At 35.3% G+C, this 19,600-nt stretch overlaps 1 protein-coding gene across 2 annotated transcripts; it reads left to right on the top strand.

Moving 5' to 3' along the window:
* The first annotated feature begins 1,529 nt into the window (after positions 1–1,529).
* Positions 1,530–19,423, top strand: LOC108466923 (helicase protein MOM1-like). 2 transcript variants are annotated; one of them, XM_053027825.1, is made up of 21 exons: positions 1,530–1,817; positions 2,195–2,656; positions 2,762–2,974; positions 3,182–3,701; positions 5,401–5,449; positions 6,295–6,440; positions 6,834–7,024; positions 7,259–7,389; positions 7,505–7,783; positions 8,079–8,216; positions 8,943–9,197; positions 9,449–9,589; positions 9,673–9,984; positions 10,675–10,848; positions 11,545–12,469; positions 12,566–12,798; positions 13,460–13,564; positions 14,781–16,631; positions 16,966–17,544; positions 17,622–17,847; positions 18,107–19,423. In XM_053027825.1, exons 2-21 carry the CDS (start codon positions 2,197–2,199, stop codon positions 19,231–19,233), a joined length of 8,055 nt encoding a protein of 2,684 aa, XP_052883785.1. In that variant the 5' UTR covers positions 1,530–1,817; positions 2,195–2,196; the 3' UTR covers positions 19,234–19,423. The 2 variants fall into 2 exon arrangements, with proteins under 2 accessions (XP_052883785.1, XP_017622787.2); XM_017767298.2 differs by having other exon boundaries at positions 2,195–2,974.
* The last annotated feature ends 177 nt before the right edge of the window (positions 19,424–19,600 follow it).

The raw sequence follows: 19,600 nt of genomic DNA, 5'->3' as shown, positions 1-19,600 counted from the left end.
AATTGGCTTCGTCTTCCCACCATGATATACTAGCTAGTTATTGATTCAACCAGTCTGATTTAGATAACAGTAAATTTTGAAACTTTTATATTTTTAAAATCGAATTTTATAAAAAGAAAATTTAAAAGTTTTAATTTTTCATAAAATTTTATTTTTAAATTATTATGTTTTTATTTAAAATATATAATTTTAAATTAAAAAATTATGTACTTTTAAAAGGTAAGGATCAAATTGACAAAAGAACAATAAATATTGAAGGCTAAAAAGTTATTTCACCTTTGACCGCATTAACTTTAATAAAAAAATTGGACAGAGGGATCAAGGCTTTTAAATAAAAAATACATAATTTTAATGTATTAAAATTAAAATATAAAAATTAAATTTTAAATTTTAAAAGAATACCAAGACCTCGAGCATATTAAAACCATTTTGCATTTACGTGGGTGTTATCTACGTTTATTTTGACTTGCCAGTTTGATAAAGAATGCGCTAGACCCTTTTTTCAAAAATTAAAAAAAGCATGTGATAGACTTTTGATCACTAAAATTTTAATTTTATTAGTAATAAAAATTATTTAAATTACAAGTAAGAATTTTAATTTTATAAAAATATTGCTAAATATATAAATTTTATAATTAACAAAAAGTTGAAGTTTGTATTAATTATTTTATTATTTAGATGTTAATTTTATTAACCTTAAAAGTAAATAAATTTATTTCATATAATATTTTTGGATAAATTTTCATATAAGAAATTAAAACTTCCATTGCATTTTATTTATCTCGCTGCATTTGATTTCACATTAATATTAAAAATAATAAGTTTCATACTATTTTGATATGATTTATACACAAAACAAATTTTATATGTTAGCCATTTTCAAAAAAAAAAAAAACAAAATTTCTATGTTAATATAGAATTCGTCATTATCAATTTTAAGCATATAAATAATATATTAATAAATATTAATTTAATTATCACAATGTTTCATAAAAATAGCTTTTAGAAAATAAATTAATTTTTTTGAGAAAGTGATATTTTTTATATTTTTCGTTTTATAATAAAATTTCTTAAAATTATTTTTAAAAATCTTTTTAGTGAAACAAACGCAACATAAATATATAATTAAACAAACGCTAAGTAAGATTTAAAAAATATTTATATTTATATAATTAAAGTATTCATATTTGATACTATAAAACATTTATTGTTAAATATTTATAAATTGTAATATAATTTATTAGGAAAAATTATTATAAATAAAATATTATTTTTAAAATTTATTAAAATAAATTATTTAATATTAATAAAATAAATAATAAAATAGGTATGTTTAATAATAATGAGTAGGTTTAAATCAACTTTTATATAAAATAAAATTACTATAAATAGTTTTTACATTTTTAAAAGCGTAAATCAAAATTAAAAGTTAATTAATTTTTCACTTAATCAAATTATATTTTACGAAACAAATAGGTAAAAAATAATTTCCGTAAATTTATTTTTTTTCATGAAATAAACTCACGCCATCGTTGTCTAATGTGGCAATTATAAGAATTAAAATTTGTTCAGTGTTATGTGTCTTCCGAATGTGAGTATACTTCCTTAAAGGATTAAACTTCCCAGGAGAACCCTTGTTCCAGAATCTGCAAAAACCTCAGGTGCCTGCCTTCTTTCTCATTCGTTTTGTCGGAGAAACAAATTGGTTTAACTTGCTAATCAAGACTGCCTGGATGGAAAACCTAACCAAACAATAAACCAAGAAAGAAAAAAGAAAATTCTAGAGGAAACTTTTTCGTCATTGGATTCGCATGCAGGTAAGTCCGTACTTCTCTAATTTGGAAAATCACAATCGCGTTAATTTTTTTTCTGGGTCAAGTTTTTCAGGGTTTTACTTTGAACTGGGTGCGATTAGATTGGAATAACTAAATTTGTGTATAATTGCTGGTGATTTTGTTTATTTAGTGTATTGGTGGCTTGGGTTAGGTTTTTACTTTTAAAGGTACAAACTGTGACATTGTTCTTATTCATATGTTCGTCCGAGTTTATGCAGATTTTATGTTATATTAATATATTATCGACTATCAAGTTTATTTTGTGAGCAGATTGACTTTTGATGTGAAATAATTGTGAATTTCTGCTTCATTCAATATACATTGTTGTTTTTAAGATCATCTTTTTATTTGCATTGAAGGTATGGCGAATGGCACTAGGTTGTCTAGTAGGAAAGCTAAGGATGATGGAGATGGTACTAGATCGTCTGATAGGAAAGCTAAGGATGACGGAGATGGTATTAGATCGCCTAGTAGGAAAGCTGAGGATGATGGAGGTGGTACCAGATCCTCTAGTAGGAAAGCTAAGAATGATGGAGATGGTACCAGATCATCTAGTAGGAAGGCTAAGGATGATGGAGATGGTACTAGATCTTCTAGTAGGAAAGCTAAGGATGATGGAGATAATGATTTAAAAGGAAGTCAAAATAGAGGTAAAAAGTCAGTGAATTTAGGTGCTGCTACAGCAGAAGCATCTGGTGTTAGGAGGTCACCTAGGGAAACCATATCTAAGAAAAACATGACTCCACCAAGTTCTTCTGGTACACGGAAGTCGGAACGTCTTGAGAAGCAGACTGCAAATTTGAATTCAACGACTTCTTCAGGTAAGAGGAAATCTGAGCGAATTGAGAAGAAAAAGAAGAAGAAGAATGCGAGTCCTTTGAGGAGATCTGACAGGGTTAAGATGCCCTCCTCATCTGCTTCTTCAGGTTCAAAGAGGTCTGATAAGAGCCTGGATCTGTTGAATACGAAAAGGAAGAAGGAGAAAAAAAAGAAGAGCGTGAAACAATTAACAGGAACTGTAGAAGATAACAAAATTGAGCGAGAAGTTGAGCAAGCCAATGAGAAACAGAAGAAAAGAATGGATGCTCGTGCCTACAAAGCATTGTTCAGGAAACAACCCAAGAAAGCTGATGAAACAGGTAACGGAATTCGTTTTATCATTCTTTTTATTATAAAGGAGTAATATAAATGGGACCATGCGCTGTGCTTTTTGTGATTTGCTCTGTAAATGAAGTTTTCTTCTGTTGCTTGCATGTTTATTTAAGATATTCCTGTTTTGTTCTTTTTGACTTGGTTTTTGTTTGATTAAATATATCATTCTTAGTTGTTTGTGCTTCTTTTTATAGATCGTAACGAAGATCTGAATGGAACTAATAGTGGAAGGAGGGAGGAGGACGTTTTAGAAGAATTCATTGAGAGAAGTCATGAAAGGACTGAGGTGACAAGTACAAGTCAACCTGCGGAGGAAGCACTTAAAGGAAAGAATGAGCATAACTTGTTTCTCACTAGCGAAAAGGATAGCTGCAAGGATATCTCTTCAAATGGGGGTGATCTACAAATTCCTAAGAATGGTTTGATAACAGAAGAAATGAATGATAATGCTGAAAAGGCTGCCCAGGATAATCTGCAAAGTCCTCATTTTGCAAAATCCATTATGCCAGGAGGGGTCCTTGGTTGTGATATCAGTGTGGAGATGGTCATGCCTTCTGAAAACAAATGTCATGATATAGACATTGATTCTGTTGCTTCTTCAAAAATCTCAAGTAATAATATTGCTACCTGCACTGCTCCTGGACCTTCACAATCGTCTGGTTGCAAAAGAAAAGATTGCAGTGAGACTTGTGGAATGAGTTCTAAAAGGCAAAGGTACTGATTTATTATTAGTTTGATGATAATTCAACATGTTTTTCATTGAGTTCATCGAACTTAAATGATTAATGATAATTTGCTTGCTATTATTGTATATTAGTATGTACATTCCTAGTTCAATTTGATTTGATGTCATTCATATGCATATACCGTTTAGCCATGTACACATGTAAATTCTTTTTTTACTTCCATCATGCTTTTGGTATTGGCTACTGTATATGTAGGTACAGCTTTTGTTGGTAAGTAATTATGTTATTCCTATACAAATATCATAATTGTACACATCTCTAAGTGCTTTGAGCATCCATCTTCTGCAGTTGTTTGGAGATTTGTTCAATCTCCTAACCATATCCCTACTAAATTTAAATCATTTACCCGGGTTAGATGATGATTGGCAAGTTATCATTAGAATATCACCCAGATGAGTAATTTTGATAAAGTGCCTCCTGAAGAACTACATCACATACAATCTATATGATACAAAATTGTCCAAATTAGTTGAAATGTACTTTTTTGCTCCCCTACATATATCTGAAACTGCCATAAATTGTTATGCGTTTCTTTTTCTTTTTCTTTTCTTAGATCATCTTATCATTGCAAAATAGTACAACCAAGATCTGCATGGATGCTGAGTTTGTATAGTGATTTGTGCTTTTTTGCCAATGGTGCCTTTTGTACATTTCTTTTAACTTTTCCAGGGGGAGTCCTGCCATGTTAGAATTTTTCTAGTTGATTGAGAATGCTAGTTTGGTTAATACATTGGTTGAGGACCTTTGAGGTAGAACTGCCTTAAATTTTCTGAACTTTGAGATAAATACTAAATAGGATGTTTTGCTATACATATTTGGGAGCATATAAGCTTGACTTTAAGGTTATGGGGATGCTTATTTCTAAGCAAGAGGGAAAGGAATTGGAACTTTTCCAGGTTTAATCTGTAAGATCTGGGGATTATTTGGGTTAGGAACATGATGCATATAAATGCTCAGTTCAGGGGCTGTTGGTGTTTTTGACTGGTCCATATCACACCAATATAAAAGTGCTCGACTGCTTGATGAATTTTGATTCCAATTGGTTGGGATCTATTCCGTTTGTTAGTTTGTTTTTGTGTTTTTTTTTTAAGGATGGGATTTATGTAAAACAAAAGCAGAAGTTGAAGGGCTTGATAGAGCTGGACAAATTTCTTGTTCTGTATCTATGCTTGCATGATAAAAAAGAGAGTAGATACAACAGATTCTGTTGTATCTTGCAATGATCTTAGAATTTGAATGGATATCATGACTCACTTTGAGAAGTTTTAATGACTTCTGGTGAATGATTTGTATGGTACCTGCTTCTGTTTTAGACTTTTAGTGCTAATTTTGTAATGTTCCTTGTAACTAATTAGACAAATTAATTAAAAAAAAAAAATTTACCACACCTACAACCAATCATCCATGGATTGAGGTACTGGCAATTCAATTTTTTGAATTTGGAAAAAGTATACCTGGTCACTTGATTATCAAATAGTTGCAGTTGTAAATTAAATGTCTCTTTCAATGCTGCCCATGCTTATTGTTACAAATAAAAGAACTCATAATAATGCTGAAGCCTTTTTTATGAGCACTTAGCTTACATTTCCAACATTTGGGGAATGCCTTTATAATCCCAGTATTTGGCCACATAAAGTATTAGAAAAATATATCTCCATGTTTTGCAGGGTTGACTGCAATTCGACAAAGCAGGAGATTTGCTCGTCTAATATTAAGGTTAGTTTTTGTCTCTGACCTTTCTTGTCTTTGAGTGTCTGGATTCACACACCTGTTTTAGAAACTCGTTTTCCTTTTTATATATGTTTGTATAAGGATGGCTTTGCGCATTAGAAACCAAGTAGGATTAACATTTTACTCTTCTAGTTAGCTAGGACTAAATATAAAGAAAAGGAAGCTTATAACTGAAATAAGTATTGTCTTGGTTGTACTAATTGGGAGAGCCTTGACTTTTCTTTACGACATCTACATCTTTTCCAAAAATGTCTTGATTGGAGAGTACTTGAGCGGGTTTTCAGTCTTTTTTTTATTCTCAATTATGACATAACAGCCAAGTTCACACTTTTTTTCTTCTTCCATTGATTAATTGATATATTGTCAACTGGAGAGTTACCTAAGCTAACTTAAATGGAGAGAATTTTCAGGTTGATTGATTAAAGTGGTATATATGGTTATCTGAGTTGGTCTCGGTGTTTGATTTATCTTTCATAAATGTAAAGCTGGATTTCTAATAATTGAAGTTAAAGAAATTAGAAACTAGCCATCTGATTATTAACTTATAAATGATCGATTTAGGAAGGTTTACTGTAAACTTTCTTGGCTGATCTTTTGGACATATTCTCCTTCTTTACCTGTCTGCCTCCCTTCTCCCCCCATCCCTACCCACATGTCTCTCTCATACTACTTGTCCATCTCTGCGCCAAGGAATAAGGATCTAGTTTTCTACTAAGGTCTCATGAATTTTATTGCCATTGTTACTATGTTTTTATCTAATATTAAATGTTTATACTTGCTGCCATTGACCTTGTCATAACTGTTTCCTTTGTGTTGCTGCATTGCATTAGGATAGAGAGAAACTTGATGTTGGTATGAGCACAGGATATGTTGAAAAGCCCTGTAACTATATACAGCAACATATGTCCTCTGCAGATCTTCAAACAGGCCGTGATCGAAATGCTTGCATCATATGCAGTCTTGATGGAAAGCTCTTGTGGGTAGCTCTTTTCTATTGCTTTATCTATATTGTAATTTTATATAGTTGATAGGTGAACTTGTTAATGAGCAATCATTGGCAGAGTGTGTTGTTTTGTTCTGTATTAGATGCTTTTATTTGTAGCATATTTGGATTCGATATGCTTCTAAATCTTTTGAGTTGCTCTTATTGATATATCTTCTTGTCCATCCTTGCTATAGAGGATTCATACCGTTCATTAAATTTGTCACTACCGACTTTATGTTTAAAAAGAATTTCACTCAATTAGATAAGAGACATTGGAAAGTTGCGGGTTTTTTATTGTCTTCAGTGTGTCTTCATATGTTGGACCACCCTTTGTGAGTATTTTAGATGTATTTTGTTATCTAACACTCTGCCATCCTATTTTAGATGTTGTTGTGGAAAAGGGTGCCAAAGAAGCTACCATCTTTCGTGTCTTGAACCTCCCCTTGAGGAGTTTCCTCTTGGAGCTTGGTACTGTCTAGCATGTGTGAGGAAAAAATTAGAATCAGGGATTTATTCAGTTTCGGAGGGAATAGAAGCAATTTGGGATTCTAGAGAACTGGAGGCTTCAGAGGATGGTATGGGCTCAATGAATAGTCAGCTTATTTCCATGACTTGTTTTTCTTTGCTGACATATTTCTATAAATTGTGCCATAGTTGTTTACTGACTGCTCTTGTGAATTATATTGCTAAAGATCTTAGCATGCTATAAGTAGTTAATTTGTTTGATTGCTATACCTTGTATTACTAACATGTAGGATGAAGGAGTAATTGCTGATAATAATTTCCCTCCATTTGGTATTGGGTTATAGGATTGCAAAGACAGAAGCAATATTTTGTGAAATATGAAGGTCTTGCTCACATTCATAATTGTTGGCTATCAGAGGATCAGGTGTTGCTTGAAGCTCCATCACTCGTTGCAAAATATAACCAGAGAAACCAGGTTTGCAGTTATTGAATATGATTATTTCAACCTGTCATATTCCTTTGGTAGAGTATCATTATATAAAAGATTACTTGAAATGCACTTAGTCATTCAGATGGGCTATGTTGTTCAGGGTTCTGTTTGGAAGCAACAGTGGGTGGTTCCACATCGTTTGCTACAGAAAAGATTGTTGATGTTTCCCAGGGAGTGTGATGAGCATCATAATAAAGAGCACAATGGTGATAAGTTAAACTGTCATGTTGAATGGCTTGTGAAATGGTGTGGTCTTGGTTATGAACATGCTTCATGGGAGTTCGAGAATGCTTCCTTTTTCAGTTGTCCAGGAGGTCAGACCCTTATACAAGAATATGAAACTCGCAAGAAGGCCCAGAAAGCTTCTAAATTTGATAAGGTGCCTTAAGAAAACTGTGGAATATGTTGAATTTTACCAGACTCAGTCCTGCATATATAGTTGGTAAATTATTGTAGTGAAGACTGAAGAGTCATCTGTCATGGAAGATTGATATAACCTATTTGTTAACTATTTTCATGCTTGAACTAGTGAACAAATAACTTAGGATTCACGCCATTTTTTTCTGTAGTGAAATAAGTATGTTGCAGGCAACTCGATGGTGGTAGTCCTCTCTAAAGACATATCATACTTTTATTTAAATAGTTTGTTTCTAACCAACTAGGAACATGTGCAGGAAAGAGCAGTTGCATCCCTAAAAATTTCTCAATTACCAGCTGCAGCTTCATCTGGACTGGATGCTAATCTTGATCCTGTTAGCAAACTATGCAACTATTGGCGTAGGGGCCAGAATGCTATTATTTTTGATGACCAGGTATGTCTGAAACTATTTTTTTATTTAGGTTTGTAGTGCATCTGTAAATAAGGTTATGCATTTGGAGTTAAATCGTGATAGTTACCTGGACCCATCGATATGTTGCTTGAAAATCTTATTTGTGCTTGGTAATATGGCCAAAAAATGGTCTCTGCTTATCTAGGCACTCGCTCATTAACTTTATAAAATTTCTGACGTAGCATATCAATTAAAAAAATATGAAAAATGCACCCTATAATGCTCTACATTTATGTATTCATGTACATGTATGCATGTGCAGTTATTAGGTTATCATGTCATAATCTGACATGTTACATTTTGCCAATGCAAAATCCTACCTGCTAACACAGTTGCATGCATGTACACAAACTTGGAAATAAAAAGATATAATACCTCACAAGATCAATATTACACCGTATACATGTATATGTGTTCATATAAGTGCTTTCATATATCATCATGGTCTATTATAAGAAGTTTGCACGTTTACATAAACATTAGCAACATAATGTTCTATATTAGGCTTTTCCTTGATGCACAAGTCAAATAATGCCTGTTATCTTCAAAATACTATTTATTGGTTTTAAAAGATAACGGACATCAACTATTTGATGTCTATGGTTGCTCAGACCTTCATATTGATTATCTCTTTGGTATAAATCCATGATGGTTGTAAACTTCATATTTTCATCTTTAGTGGTTCTGAATTATCCCTAATTTTTGCAGGAAAGAATATCAAATGTTATTTCTTCCATTCTAGCTTTTCCGTGTGATATCTCTAGTCCTTTTCTCATTATCTCTACCCCTGCTTCGCAATATTCATGGGATGAGGAGTTCTTGCATTTAGCACCATCTGCTGATATTGTGGTTTACAGTGGCAGTAAAGAAGCTCGGAATAGTATTAGGAATCTGGAGTTTTATGATGAAGGAGGTTGTATAATGTTTCAAGTACTTATAACCTCACCAGAAGTTATCAGTGAGGTATATCCCTGCTTCTGTGATAAATAAAGTTTTTGAAGTTTGTTGCATGTGTTTAACTTCGACAGGTTTTGCAAGGATCAAACAATGTATCCTTGTGTGTGAGGGTTTGTACTGCCTGTGCATCTTGTTTTAGGTTATGGGTTTACTTGAATTTTAGTTTTCCTATTATCAATTAGGGAAAAAAAAAAAACTGTTACAATTTTTATTTGTTCGACTTGGTTTTGGCTGTTAATTTTAATGTGCTTTTGCAGGACTTGAGCTTGCTTTGTTGTATAGGATGGGAGGCAATAATAGTGGATGAGTGCCAACGTCCAAGAATTGCTTCTTGTTTTGAACAAATTAAGATTTTAACTTCCAGTAAGAGGCTTCTAATAATCAGCAGTCAACTGAAGGTTTGACATTTCTACATTTTCGCTTATTGTTGCTGTTATATTCTTATGCAGGTTGATTTATATATGCTACATGGTTTCTGCAGGATAATGTGGCTGAGTACCTTAATCTTTTTTCTTTGCTTGATTCTCAAAGTGGTTCAAATGGTAGTAAGAGCTTGCTAACGGATTCAAGTGATGATATTGACACTTTGAAGGAGAGATTGGCAAAATATGTTGCTTATGAGCGCAAGCTAGAATCATCTAGGTTTCTAGAGTACTGGGTTCCTGTGCTCTTATCCCATGTGCAGCTAGAGAAGTATTGTTTTACTCTACTTTCAAATTCTCTCTCTCTTTGTTCCCCTTCAAAGAGTGATCCTGTTGGAGTTCTCCGTAACATTCTTATCTCGAACCGAAAGGTTGAGTTACTTAACTTTTTGCTTCATTCACATGATTCTGTGAGATTTGGGCTCATTTTCTTAATTTATACCTTCAATATCAAGTCATCTAATTAAAGTATTCATGTTGCCTTCCTGACATTTTGTGTTTGCTTGCTGTATGGACTTTGGAAACTAGGACTAGGTTATGTTCCAACTATAATCTTAGAAATTTTGGACGCTGTTATACTAAGGTTTTCCATTTGGAGTTATTAATCTGATGATGCTTTTGGAAAATCTCGAAATGCAATTCAATTTATTTATATTTTGGACTGCCATGGTTTGTGACAGCTAAAACCTAGGATCTTTACCCAATACTCATCCCAGTCTTACCACTTGAATTCTGTTGTTTGAAATTATTTTATTTATTTTGGATGTCCAAAAGCATAAAATACTACTTGGTTTGTCTTTTATCATAAACCTAGGATCTTTACCCAATACTCATCCCAGTCTTACCACTTGAATTCTGTTGTTTGAAATTATTTTATTTATTTTGGATGTCCAAAAGCATAAAATACTACTTGGTTTGTCTTTTATCATACTGTCAAATTAGATAATTTTTTCATTGAACTTTTTTAATGATACATTAGAATGAGGATAAGTTGTATAGAAATTATCACTATGACATCATATTATGGGTTGATATCTTCCTTCCATGGTAATTCTTGACAGTGTTGTGATCATCCGTATACTGTGGATCAATCCCTTCAATTGTTGCTCACTAAAGGCCTCCAAGAGGTTGAGTTTTTGGATGTTGGCATAAAAGCGAGTGGCAAATTACAACTTCTTGATGCAATGCTTTGGGAGATCAAAAAACAAGAGTTAAAAGTGCTTATTCTTTTCCAGGTACATTTTCATCACAATTGGTTTTTAACCAATTGTATTTAGTTATATTATGTATGCTGTAGATAGATTATTGATATTCTATAGCTTATGATGATAAAGTGATTAATGTACACGAAAAGCTTGTAAATATTTCTGACCGGGACCTTTATCACCATTTATGAGTTTGCAAAAAGCAGATGACTTAAATACCCTGGGTTCTATATGTTCAAGTTCTATATCTGCCACACTATTTTGTAGCTTTGACAGGTGGCAGTAAGGGAAAAAAGGATCTGATACTTGTCGAACACGTAAAAATAATGTGAAGTTTCGTACCTTTTTATCTTGTTTTTGGAGCAGCTTCTTGCTCCAAGAAGCTGAAGTGGCCAACAAGGTCTTGAGCATGAAATTTTAGATTTTGCAGAAGTTAAATATGAGCTTCTAGAGGCTATAAAGTTAAAGAGATCAATTTGACAATAAAGCAAAGCTGCAATGAAAAACTTATTGACAAATTTTGTCAGAATTTTAATGAACAAGTTATATTTTTAGTGATTTTAGATAAATTCTAGTATAACAGCTCTTGGAATAGTTGTATTTTCAGCTGCATTTTCTGATGATACTGCAGCTGGCCGAACTATATATGTGGACAATTTAGAAATTCTCTTGCAGGAACAGATTTAGGCTATTTTATGTTTCTCATGTAGATTGTTTGATTGACAGTACATTGGAGGCTCTGGAAGGGATTTAATGGGAGATATTTTGGATGACTTTCTGCGCCAAAGATTTGGTATAGATTCTTATGAACGTGTTGATGGTGGTGTCACCCCTTCAAAGAAGCAATCTGCTTTGAACAGATTCAATAATGAGAAGCAGAGATTTGTCTTTCTATTAGAAACCCGTGCTTGTCTTTCCAGCATCAAGTTATCTACAGTTGGTACTGTCATAATATTTGGAAGTGACTGGAGTCCAATGAATGATCTAAGAGCCCTGCAGAGAATAACACTTGATTCTCAGCTCGAACAAATAAAAGTATTTCGCTTATATTCATCATTTACCGTGGAGGAAAAACTTTTGATGCTTTCAAAACAAGATAAGACAATTGATAGCAACATAGAGTACATACACCCCAGTAGTAGTCATATGCTGCTTAAATGGGGGGCTTCATACCTATTTAGTCAGTTGGATAAGTTTCATGGTATTACAATACCGGATGCAAGTATCTTGTCAGAGCAATCACATTTAAAATATGTGATTCAAGAATTTTTTACCATACTGCACCAAACTGGGATTGATGATGATGCAAGCAAGTTGTCCCTAATTTTACAAGCCAAACAAAATCAAGGAACGTATAGGACAGAAATGCCATTGTTTGGTGAGCAGAAAATTCAAGTGATGAATGAAGATCCACCTCACACATTTTGGACAAAGCTTTTTGATGGAAAGAGTCCAAGGTGGAAGTATTGTACTTCTTCATCTCAGAGGAATCGGAAAAGGGTTAATTATTTTGATAATTTGCAAAAAGAACCTGAGGCTGAAAGTGCTGAAGTTGCAAAGAGGCGCAAGAAGGTTGTAAGTGATGGCAATGATCATCCCTCTCCAAAAGCTGTGTTGCAAGAGGGGAAATTGGCTGCTGGGTACAGGAAAGGTAATGGGCAATGCAAATGCAATGAAGTGCAGTATTGCTAGAAGAGAATTCTCCTTAACAAATACTCTTTCCAATTCTCTCTTTTACTTTTTGCAGGAAGCTCAGGAACCCTACCATATGATTTTACTCCTTTGAGTAGATCAATAGCTTCTGGGAGTGATACAATTCACGCAACCTCTAACTCACTTCATCTAGACAATAATGTCTCAAAAATACCAGCTCTAAAAATGGTTGAATGGGAGAGAAGAAAACAGCGTGACTCACAGAAGAATCTCCATGTTCTTTTGAAGCCACAAATAGCCAAACTCTGTGAAGTCCTTCATCTCACAGTATGTACCTTATTTACCACTGGAAGGATTAAATTTAGATAGGTTTGAAACTTGCTGTTAGTTTTTTACCTTGTCAGCCTATTTTGTTTACTGGAATGAAAATAAACCAAAGGAAAGGGTTTTGGCAGGAGGGGGATACTTAACTTCCTTAGAGTTTTCAGAATATGTTTTTGCTGAGATCGAGTTCCCTCTCAGTACCGAAAGTAGAACAAGAATAGGCAGCAAAAATCTGGTTATAGATATAGTCCTAATAAATACTCTCTATCTTGAACTGCAGTTATTATTGTCTATTATTTTCTTACAAAACATTCCTGGCTGAGTAAAATGGATCATTCATGTTTTAATTTATTCATTTGTCTTAATGTGATTAAAAATGGAAAAAGTTCTTCAACGGGGTTTTGCAATACAGAAAAGTTTAGCATCATGTTTTGTGCATAAGTTACCCTGTTTGTCAATTTCCCATGGAGATATGGTGAAAAAAAGGATCTTTGTCTATTTTCTAATACAAGGAGCTAGTAATTATAGATATTTTATTTGTATTTACTTTAACAGTGGCCTGCACTTCTCTTTATCTGCCGTGGTTTTACATCAATGCCTTACTATTATGTGAATGCAGTATTTATAGCAGCCTGCTTTATGGTACATTTTATTTGTGTTGCAGGAGGATGTTAAGGCTATGGTTGAAAGGTTTCTTGAATATGTTATGAATAATCATCTGGTCAATAAGGAACCAGCAACCATTTTACAGGCATTTCAAATTTCTCTGGTTAGAGACTTATTCTCATGTATTCTTAAATTCATACTGCAACTGTCGATAATGGTGTCTTTTATATGCTTGATTGAATGTTTTAGGCAGTCCTGTGTGCACTAGAGGATCATGTTTTGCTTTTATTTATGCTTGTCTGTTTCTTCAAGTTTCATGTACTTTGACTTCTATGTTCACTCATAGTTTTAATAGAAAGCTTCCACAGAATTTGCAATTGTACCTTTTTCTACAAGTTTTGTGCAATTTGACCTCAAATTTGTCCACTCATCTTTCTCATAGACAGCTTTTGTAGAATTTGCAATTGTGTCTTTGTACTGCAAGTCTGTACATACAGAACCCCTTGCTTAGGACTCAGAATTTGCATCTTTCAGGCCTAGATTTTTATGAAAATTGAGCTATTTTTCCTTGTTTTGGTAATATTTTTGAATCTGTTTTCGATTTTGTGGCGATTGTCCTGGTGGAATTCCTAATTGATGAGTTTGTAATTGGTGTAGTTAATCTGTGAAAATGTTTTTATTTTGTAATATCTGTGAAAAAAATTTGCTGTTTAATCTTGATGTGAAATGGTGCTAACACAATAAAGTAGATGAAACTTCTATCATACCTTTGAGAAAGTCGTTTTCTTAATTAGAGCTAGCACTCAAAATGTTCTACCAAGTTTTTGCTATTGAATTCTAGTGATCAACTCAAAAAAGTAAGACAGAATATAATTTTGTTGGAATGAGTTGATACATTGAGCTTCAATCTTGAGAACTATTTTAGATTTATATCAAGTATTTCATTTGTAGGCAAGTGAAAGTTAAGTTGAGGCAGAATTACTAATATATAGAGAGAGAGGGAGAGAGGGAGGTAAGAACTACATAGGTTGTGTATTTCTTTGGTCTAAAAAATAATCAAATGAGCTGGTATGTCTGTAACTCTTTTTCCTTCCCATCATCCTTTGATATAAACCACCTTGTCTGGATTTATTTATTAATATATTATTTATATGTGCTTATGTATGTCCCTCTATGAGTTCACTTTGATGCATAAAAATATTCATTGAACATTGAGCGCCTATTGGGGTTATGTACTGCTGCTGCATTTTTGTGTAATATGCTATTAGATATTCTAGATTTCCAAAACCTTTTCTGTTGCATGGTGCTTATACGTAAAGCATGCATTAATGGTATTCTGGTTTTTTAACATCTCATGCTTCTTGTCTCTGTCTATTCAGTGTTGGAGTGCTGCTTCTTTGTTGAAGCAGAAACTTGATCACAAAGAATCACTTGCACTTGCAAAGCAGCATCTAGGTTTTACTTGCAAGAAAGAAGAGGCCGACTATGTTTATTCAATGTTGCGGTGTTTGAAGAGAATGTTTCTATACCGTACAGGGTATTTGAAGGTCCCAAGCTCTCCTAAAGCTTCTGGATTACCAGGTAAATCTGTTGGAAGAGATTATTCCAGTGCAGCTTCTTACCAGCATAAAATAAAAGCAGAGACTGAAGATTTGTCGGATTTTCGAGAAGGTTCTGATATACAGGCCATTTCAGAGTCTAGACTTGCCCCAGAAATTCAATTGGCACAGAGAGATCTTCTGAAAAGCATAAAAGAAATTGAGAAAAAGTGTGATAAGCAGATAAGAAAACTAATTGAGAAACATAAGCAGGAAGTGGAACAATTTAACCAGAAGTATGAAGACGAAAAGGCACAACTGGAAAATAAGAAAAGGACAGAAGCTGCGGTTATCCGTTTGCATAGTAATGTCTCAATGAGGACTGATAAGCTCAAGAATTTGGACACTGAATATGCAAGGAAGTTTGATGAACTCGAACAGCAGATGGATTTACATCTCAAGAATCTTGAGGCACTGCAGGTGGCAGCAAGAAGCAATTTTCTAGAAAGAAAGACTCGTTGGGTAGAATCAGTTAAGTCCTGGGCTAGGGTTGAGTTAGTGAAGCCACCTGTAAGTCTGGCTAATCTTTCTGAAGGAAGGAGTTCTGCAGGCATTATTCATTCTGCTTCTGGAAGTGAGGTAAGACCATCGAAAATTGATCACATTGTGAATGACGAAGTTATGGCATACAGTGATCCCATCAACGAGGCTAGACCCTTCAAGGACAATTCTGAGGTAGCATCAGTTGAGAATCTTGGTTTCTGGGAAGGACAGGAGAACGTTGCCTCGTTGCGGGCATCATCATCTCAAAACTATTTTGATATAAATTCATTAAGAAAGGTTGATGGGGAGAACCCCTTGAGAGAATCAGGAACTATCATTTCTAGTGAAGGTCAACAGAACTTTGTCTCATTAGAAGCGTCTCCATCTGCTGAAATTCCCGAGGAATCCAATTTAAGGGAAACTGATGTGCAAGTTCCCTCAAGAGAAATTGTTGTTGTCAATTCCGGTGAAGGTCAGGAGAACCTTGTCTCAACAGAAGCACTTTCATATGAAGAAACTAGTGATGGAGCTGTATTAAGCAATTTTGATGGTGAGGTTCATTTGAGAGTACCTGAGATTGTCTGTTCTGGTGAAGGTTACGAGAATTTACCATCGGTGGTTGTCTCTTCAGCTGAAGAAGTTCCTGGTGGAACCACGTTAAACATGGCTGAGGGGGAGCTTCCCATTAGTAGACCTGAAGCTATCGGTTCTACTGAAGGTCAGGAGAATATCATGTCTGCTAACTGTTCATTTGAGAAACAGATTCCTGGTGGAGCCACGTTGAATGTGCCAGATGGAGAAATTCCAAGGAGCACAGCTATGATTGCAACTTCTTGTGATGGTATGGATATTATTGTCTGCACGAATTCCTCTACATCTAAAGAACAAATACCTGATACAGCTGCATGTTCTATGCCCACTAAAGAGGTCTCTTTGGTGGAACCTGAAACTGTTCCTAGTGAAGTCCTCGAGGGAATCAGTGTTCAAAGAGAGAATGAGGGAACAAGTCCCATCGAAAATGACCAGCTGGATGGCATACAATGCACAATGAACAGCGAAGCTGAATTCCGAGAAACATCTCTGGGGGATCTATCTTCAATGCAGCCCGTGCCTACCTCGGACCAAGGTGGTCTGCAGCCACCTGATCTGGTATGTAAGATTTTTATTTGTACCTTTTATTATATTAAGGTTCTGAGTACAGATTCTTTTGGACTATTCTATTGGGCTTTTTCTATTGAAAGCTTCACACTGTAAAAGTATAGCAAAATAGTAACAATAAGGTAGATATCTGCATTGTTATTATGGCTGCCGTACATTGTAGTTTTATTTAACCTATACTTGTGGTAAGGAGACTATTTTGAGATTTGGAGAGATTATATCTATACTTGTGGTAAGGAGACTATTTTGAGATTTGGAGAGATTATACTTTCAATACCTAGCTATGGCGAGCTGCCAATATAGTGACAATTTCTTGTTTGGGCAGGTATCCCCAAATGTGGGTCCTCTTCCATATGCTTCCTCTGAAGCGCAAGCAAGATGCATGTCAAACAATGAAATGCGAAATGCTTCAGAGTTAGCTGAAACTTCACCATTTAATGGCACCATTGCTGCAACCTGCAATATGTCCAATCCTGACACCACAGGTGTGGAGCTTAGAGAGCAAATGCAGCAGCTGAGATCCTCTGAATCAACTTCCAACCTCTCTCATCCCGATCTACCTTCTGTTACTGCAGTTGAACATCAATTAAACAATGAAGGCCAAACTGCCAACCAGAGTTCTCAGTCTCCAACTCAACCGGTGGCAAACCATATTGAGCTCTCCAACCAAGATGTCTTGCAGCCTCTGCATTCACCCATTGATGGTGCTGTTGACAGGCTTGTGAGACAAGCTTCAGAAACGAGGACAGCTTCAGTCCCTTTTGTTTCTAATGGCCTTCCCTTGCAGACTGCACCTGCTGTATCATCTCGGATGCATCCAACTTTTTGTCATGACCCACTTCAAAATGAAATGGAAAGAATACTGAAAGAAAAAGATCAAACCGCTAAGGTTCATGAAGAAATGGTTAGTTCCTGTTTGCTTATCTACTAACAGTGATATGTAGCTTACTCTCCGCTGAGAACTTCCTCTCTTTTGAGCAGAAGCTGCAGCTGAAATTGGACTGTGAGAACGAGATTAAGGAGGTTATCGTTCAGATTCGTCAAAAGTATGAAGCTAAACTTAAAGAGAAAGAAGCAGAATTTCATCTGCATAGAGCGGAGCTCAGTGAAACTTACAACAAAGTTCTCTTGCATAAGATCTTGGCGGAGGCTTTCAGGTCTAAATGTATGGATAATAGGGCATTTGGTTCAGCAGGAACAAATAAAGGTGAATATTACAGTTACTCGGTTGCTTTGATTACCACTACTTGTTATATTGCAAGTTTAAAGAGAGTGCCTGTTAACTCTCTCTGCGTGAGTTCTGGCATATAGGCTAATGTCCACAAGTGCAAGAAATGATTGCTAAAAAGTTAACCAAAGATACAAATACATATGCCTTATATGCATGCATGGATAAAATTTGCCTTTCTGTAATGTTTACCATACAAATTGGGACTAAATAGTTTCTTTTTTTTCCCCCTTGGCAGAGGCAAATTCTAATTTCATGCTGCAGCAGGTTCAACTTTCATCACAACAGATGGTGCAACAGCCTCCTGCTGCTTCTGGTCTCCCTTCAACTGGCTCAGCTTCTAGTATGCGAACTGTTTCACCTGCTGTAGTTAATGCACAAATATTGCAGCGTTCTACTGCTTCAGGGATCCCTTCAACTGGCTCAGCTTCTACTATGCAAACTGTTTCACCTGCTGTAGTCAATGCACAAACATTGCAGCGTTCTACTGCTTCAGGGATTCCTTCAACTGGCTCAGCTTCTACCATGCAAACTGTTTCACCTGCTGTAGTCAATGCACAAACCTTGCAGCGTTCTACTACTTCAGGGATCCCTTCAACTGGCTCAGCTTCTACTGTGCAAACTGTTTCACCTGTTGTAGTCAATGCACAAACTTTGCAGCGTTCTACTACTTCAGGGATCCCTTCAACTAGCTCAACTTCTACTGTGCAAACTGTTTCACTTGCTGCAGCCAATGCACAAACCTTGCAGCCTTCCACTGCTTCAGGGATCCCTCCAACTGGCTCAGCTTCTAGTATGCAAACTGTTTCACCTGCTGTAGTCAATGCACAAACCTTGCAGCCTTCCACTGCTTCAGGGATCCCTTCAACTGGCTCAGCTACTAGCATGCAAACTGTTTCTCCTGCTCTAGTCAATGCGCAAACCATGGGTCCACATTTGCAGGTTGTTAAGTCTTCGGCATTATTCTCAGGCACTCCAACTAGATCTCCCCATATCAGCAACATCTCTTCTACAGGAAACCTTAAAATAGGCACTGAGATTCGTGCTCCTGCCCCACATTTACAGCCATTTAGGCCTTCATCATCCATTTCCCCAAGCAGTCTCCCATTGCATTCTCATGTTAACCACCTTGCACGTAGGCAGGCATCAATTACCAGCCAATCTGGTAGGATCCAACATGAAGTTGTTGGAGGGTTGGCAGCTCCACCAAGTTCTTTCTCACCTGGTGGCAATGCAAATCCACCAGGTTTTTTGCTGCCAGATGTTAGTTCAAGGTCGGAAATTCAGATGCCAAGTAGTCGGTCTAACTCAGCACAGCAAGGCGGAGGAGCAACTGATGTTGTTTGTTTATCAGATGAAGACTAACCATAACCAGTAAAGGTAATTTTGTATAACATAGATGCAGTTATATGCAATGCCTGATCCATTTTGAGTCAAGAGTAGTAGTTGAAGGTCAGAAATTGAAGTGGGAATTTATGGTGAATAGTTATTCAATTTGTAATATATACATATTCTTTTAGTTACTGTTATTTGTTAATAAGTAAATAGTTTGAAATTTGCGTGAGTGAGAGAGCGGTGTCTGCTAATTACTCTCGGGGGCTCAGACGAATTTCTTAAATCAGTTATATTCCTTCGTCTTTGCTGGATTACTGGTTTCAAAAGCATTTTCGGCTTATTTGGGCAAGACTAGGCTAGGCTAGGCTGTTTATTTTATATAAAAATATATAATATT

Source organism: Gossypium arboreum, chromosome 5, assembly GCF_025698485.1.
Source record: "Gossypium arboreum isolate Shixiya-1 chromosome 5, ASM2569848v2, whole genome shotgun sequence".
Lineage (NCBI taxonomy): Eukaryota > Viridiplantae > Streptophyta > Magnoliopsida > Malvales > Malvaceae > Gossypium > Gossypium arboreum.
This window is presented reverse-complemented; position numbering and strand designations above follow the sequence as displayed.

What these genes read in the sequence shown, in the direction of transcription:
- LOC108466923 (XM_017767298.2), top strand. Translation starts at nt 2,197, where the DNA reads ATGGCGAATGGCACTAGGTTGTCTAGTAGGAAAGCTAAGGATGATGGA. An exon ending in CTATTATTTTTGATGACCAG is followed by an intron (nt 8,217 to 8,942) that starts GTATGTCTGAAA and finishes TAATTTTTGCAG; the next exon opens with GAAAGAATATCAAATGTTAT. An exon ending in TTCAGCAGGAACAAATAAAG is followed by an intron (nt 17,848 to 18,106) that starts GTGAATATTACA and finishes CCCCCTTGGCAG; the next exon opens with AGGCAAATTCTAATTTCATG.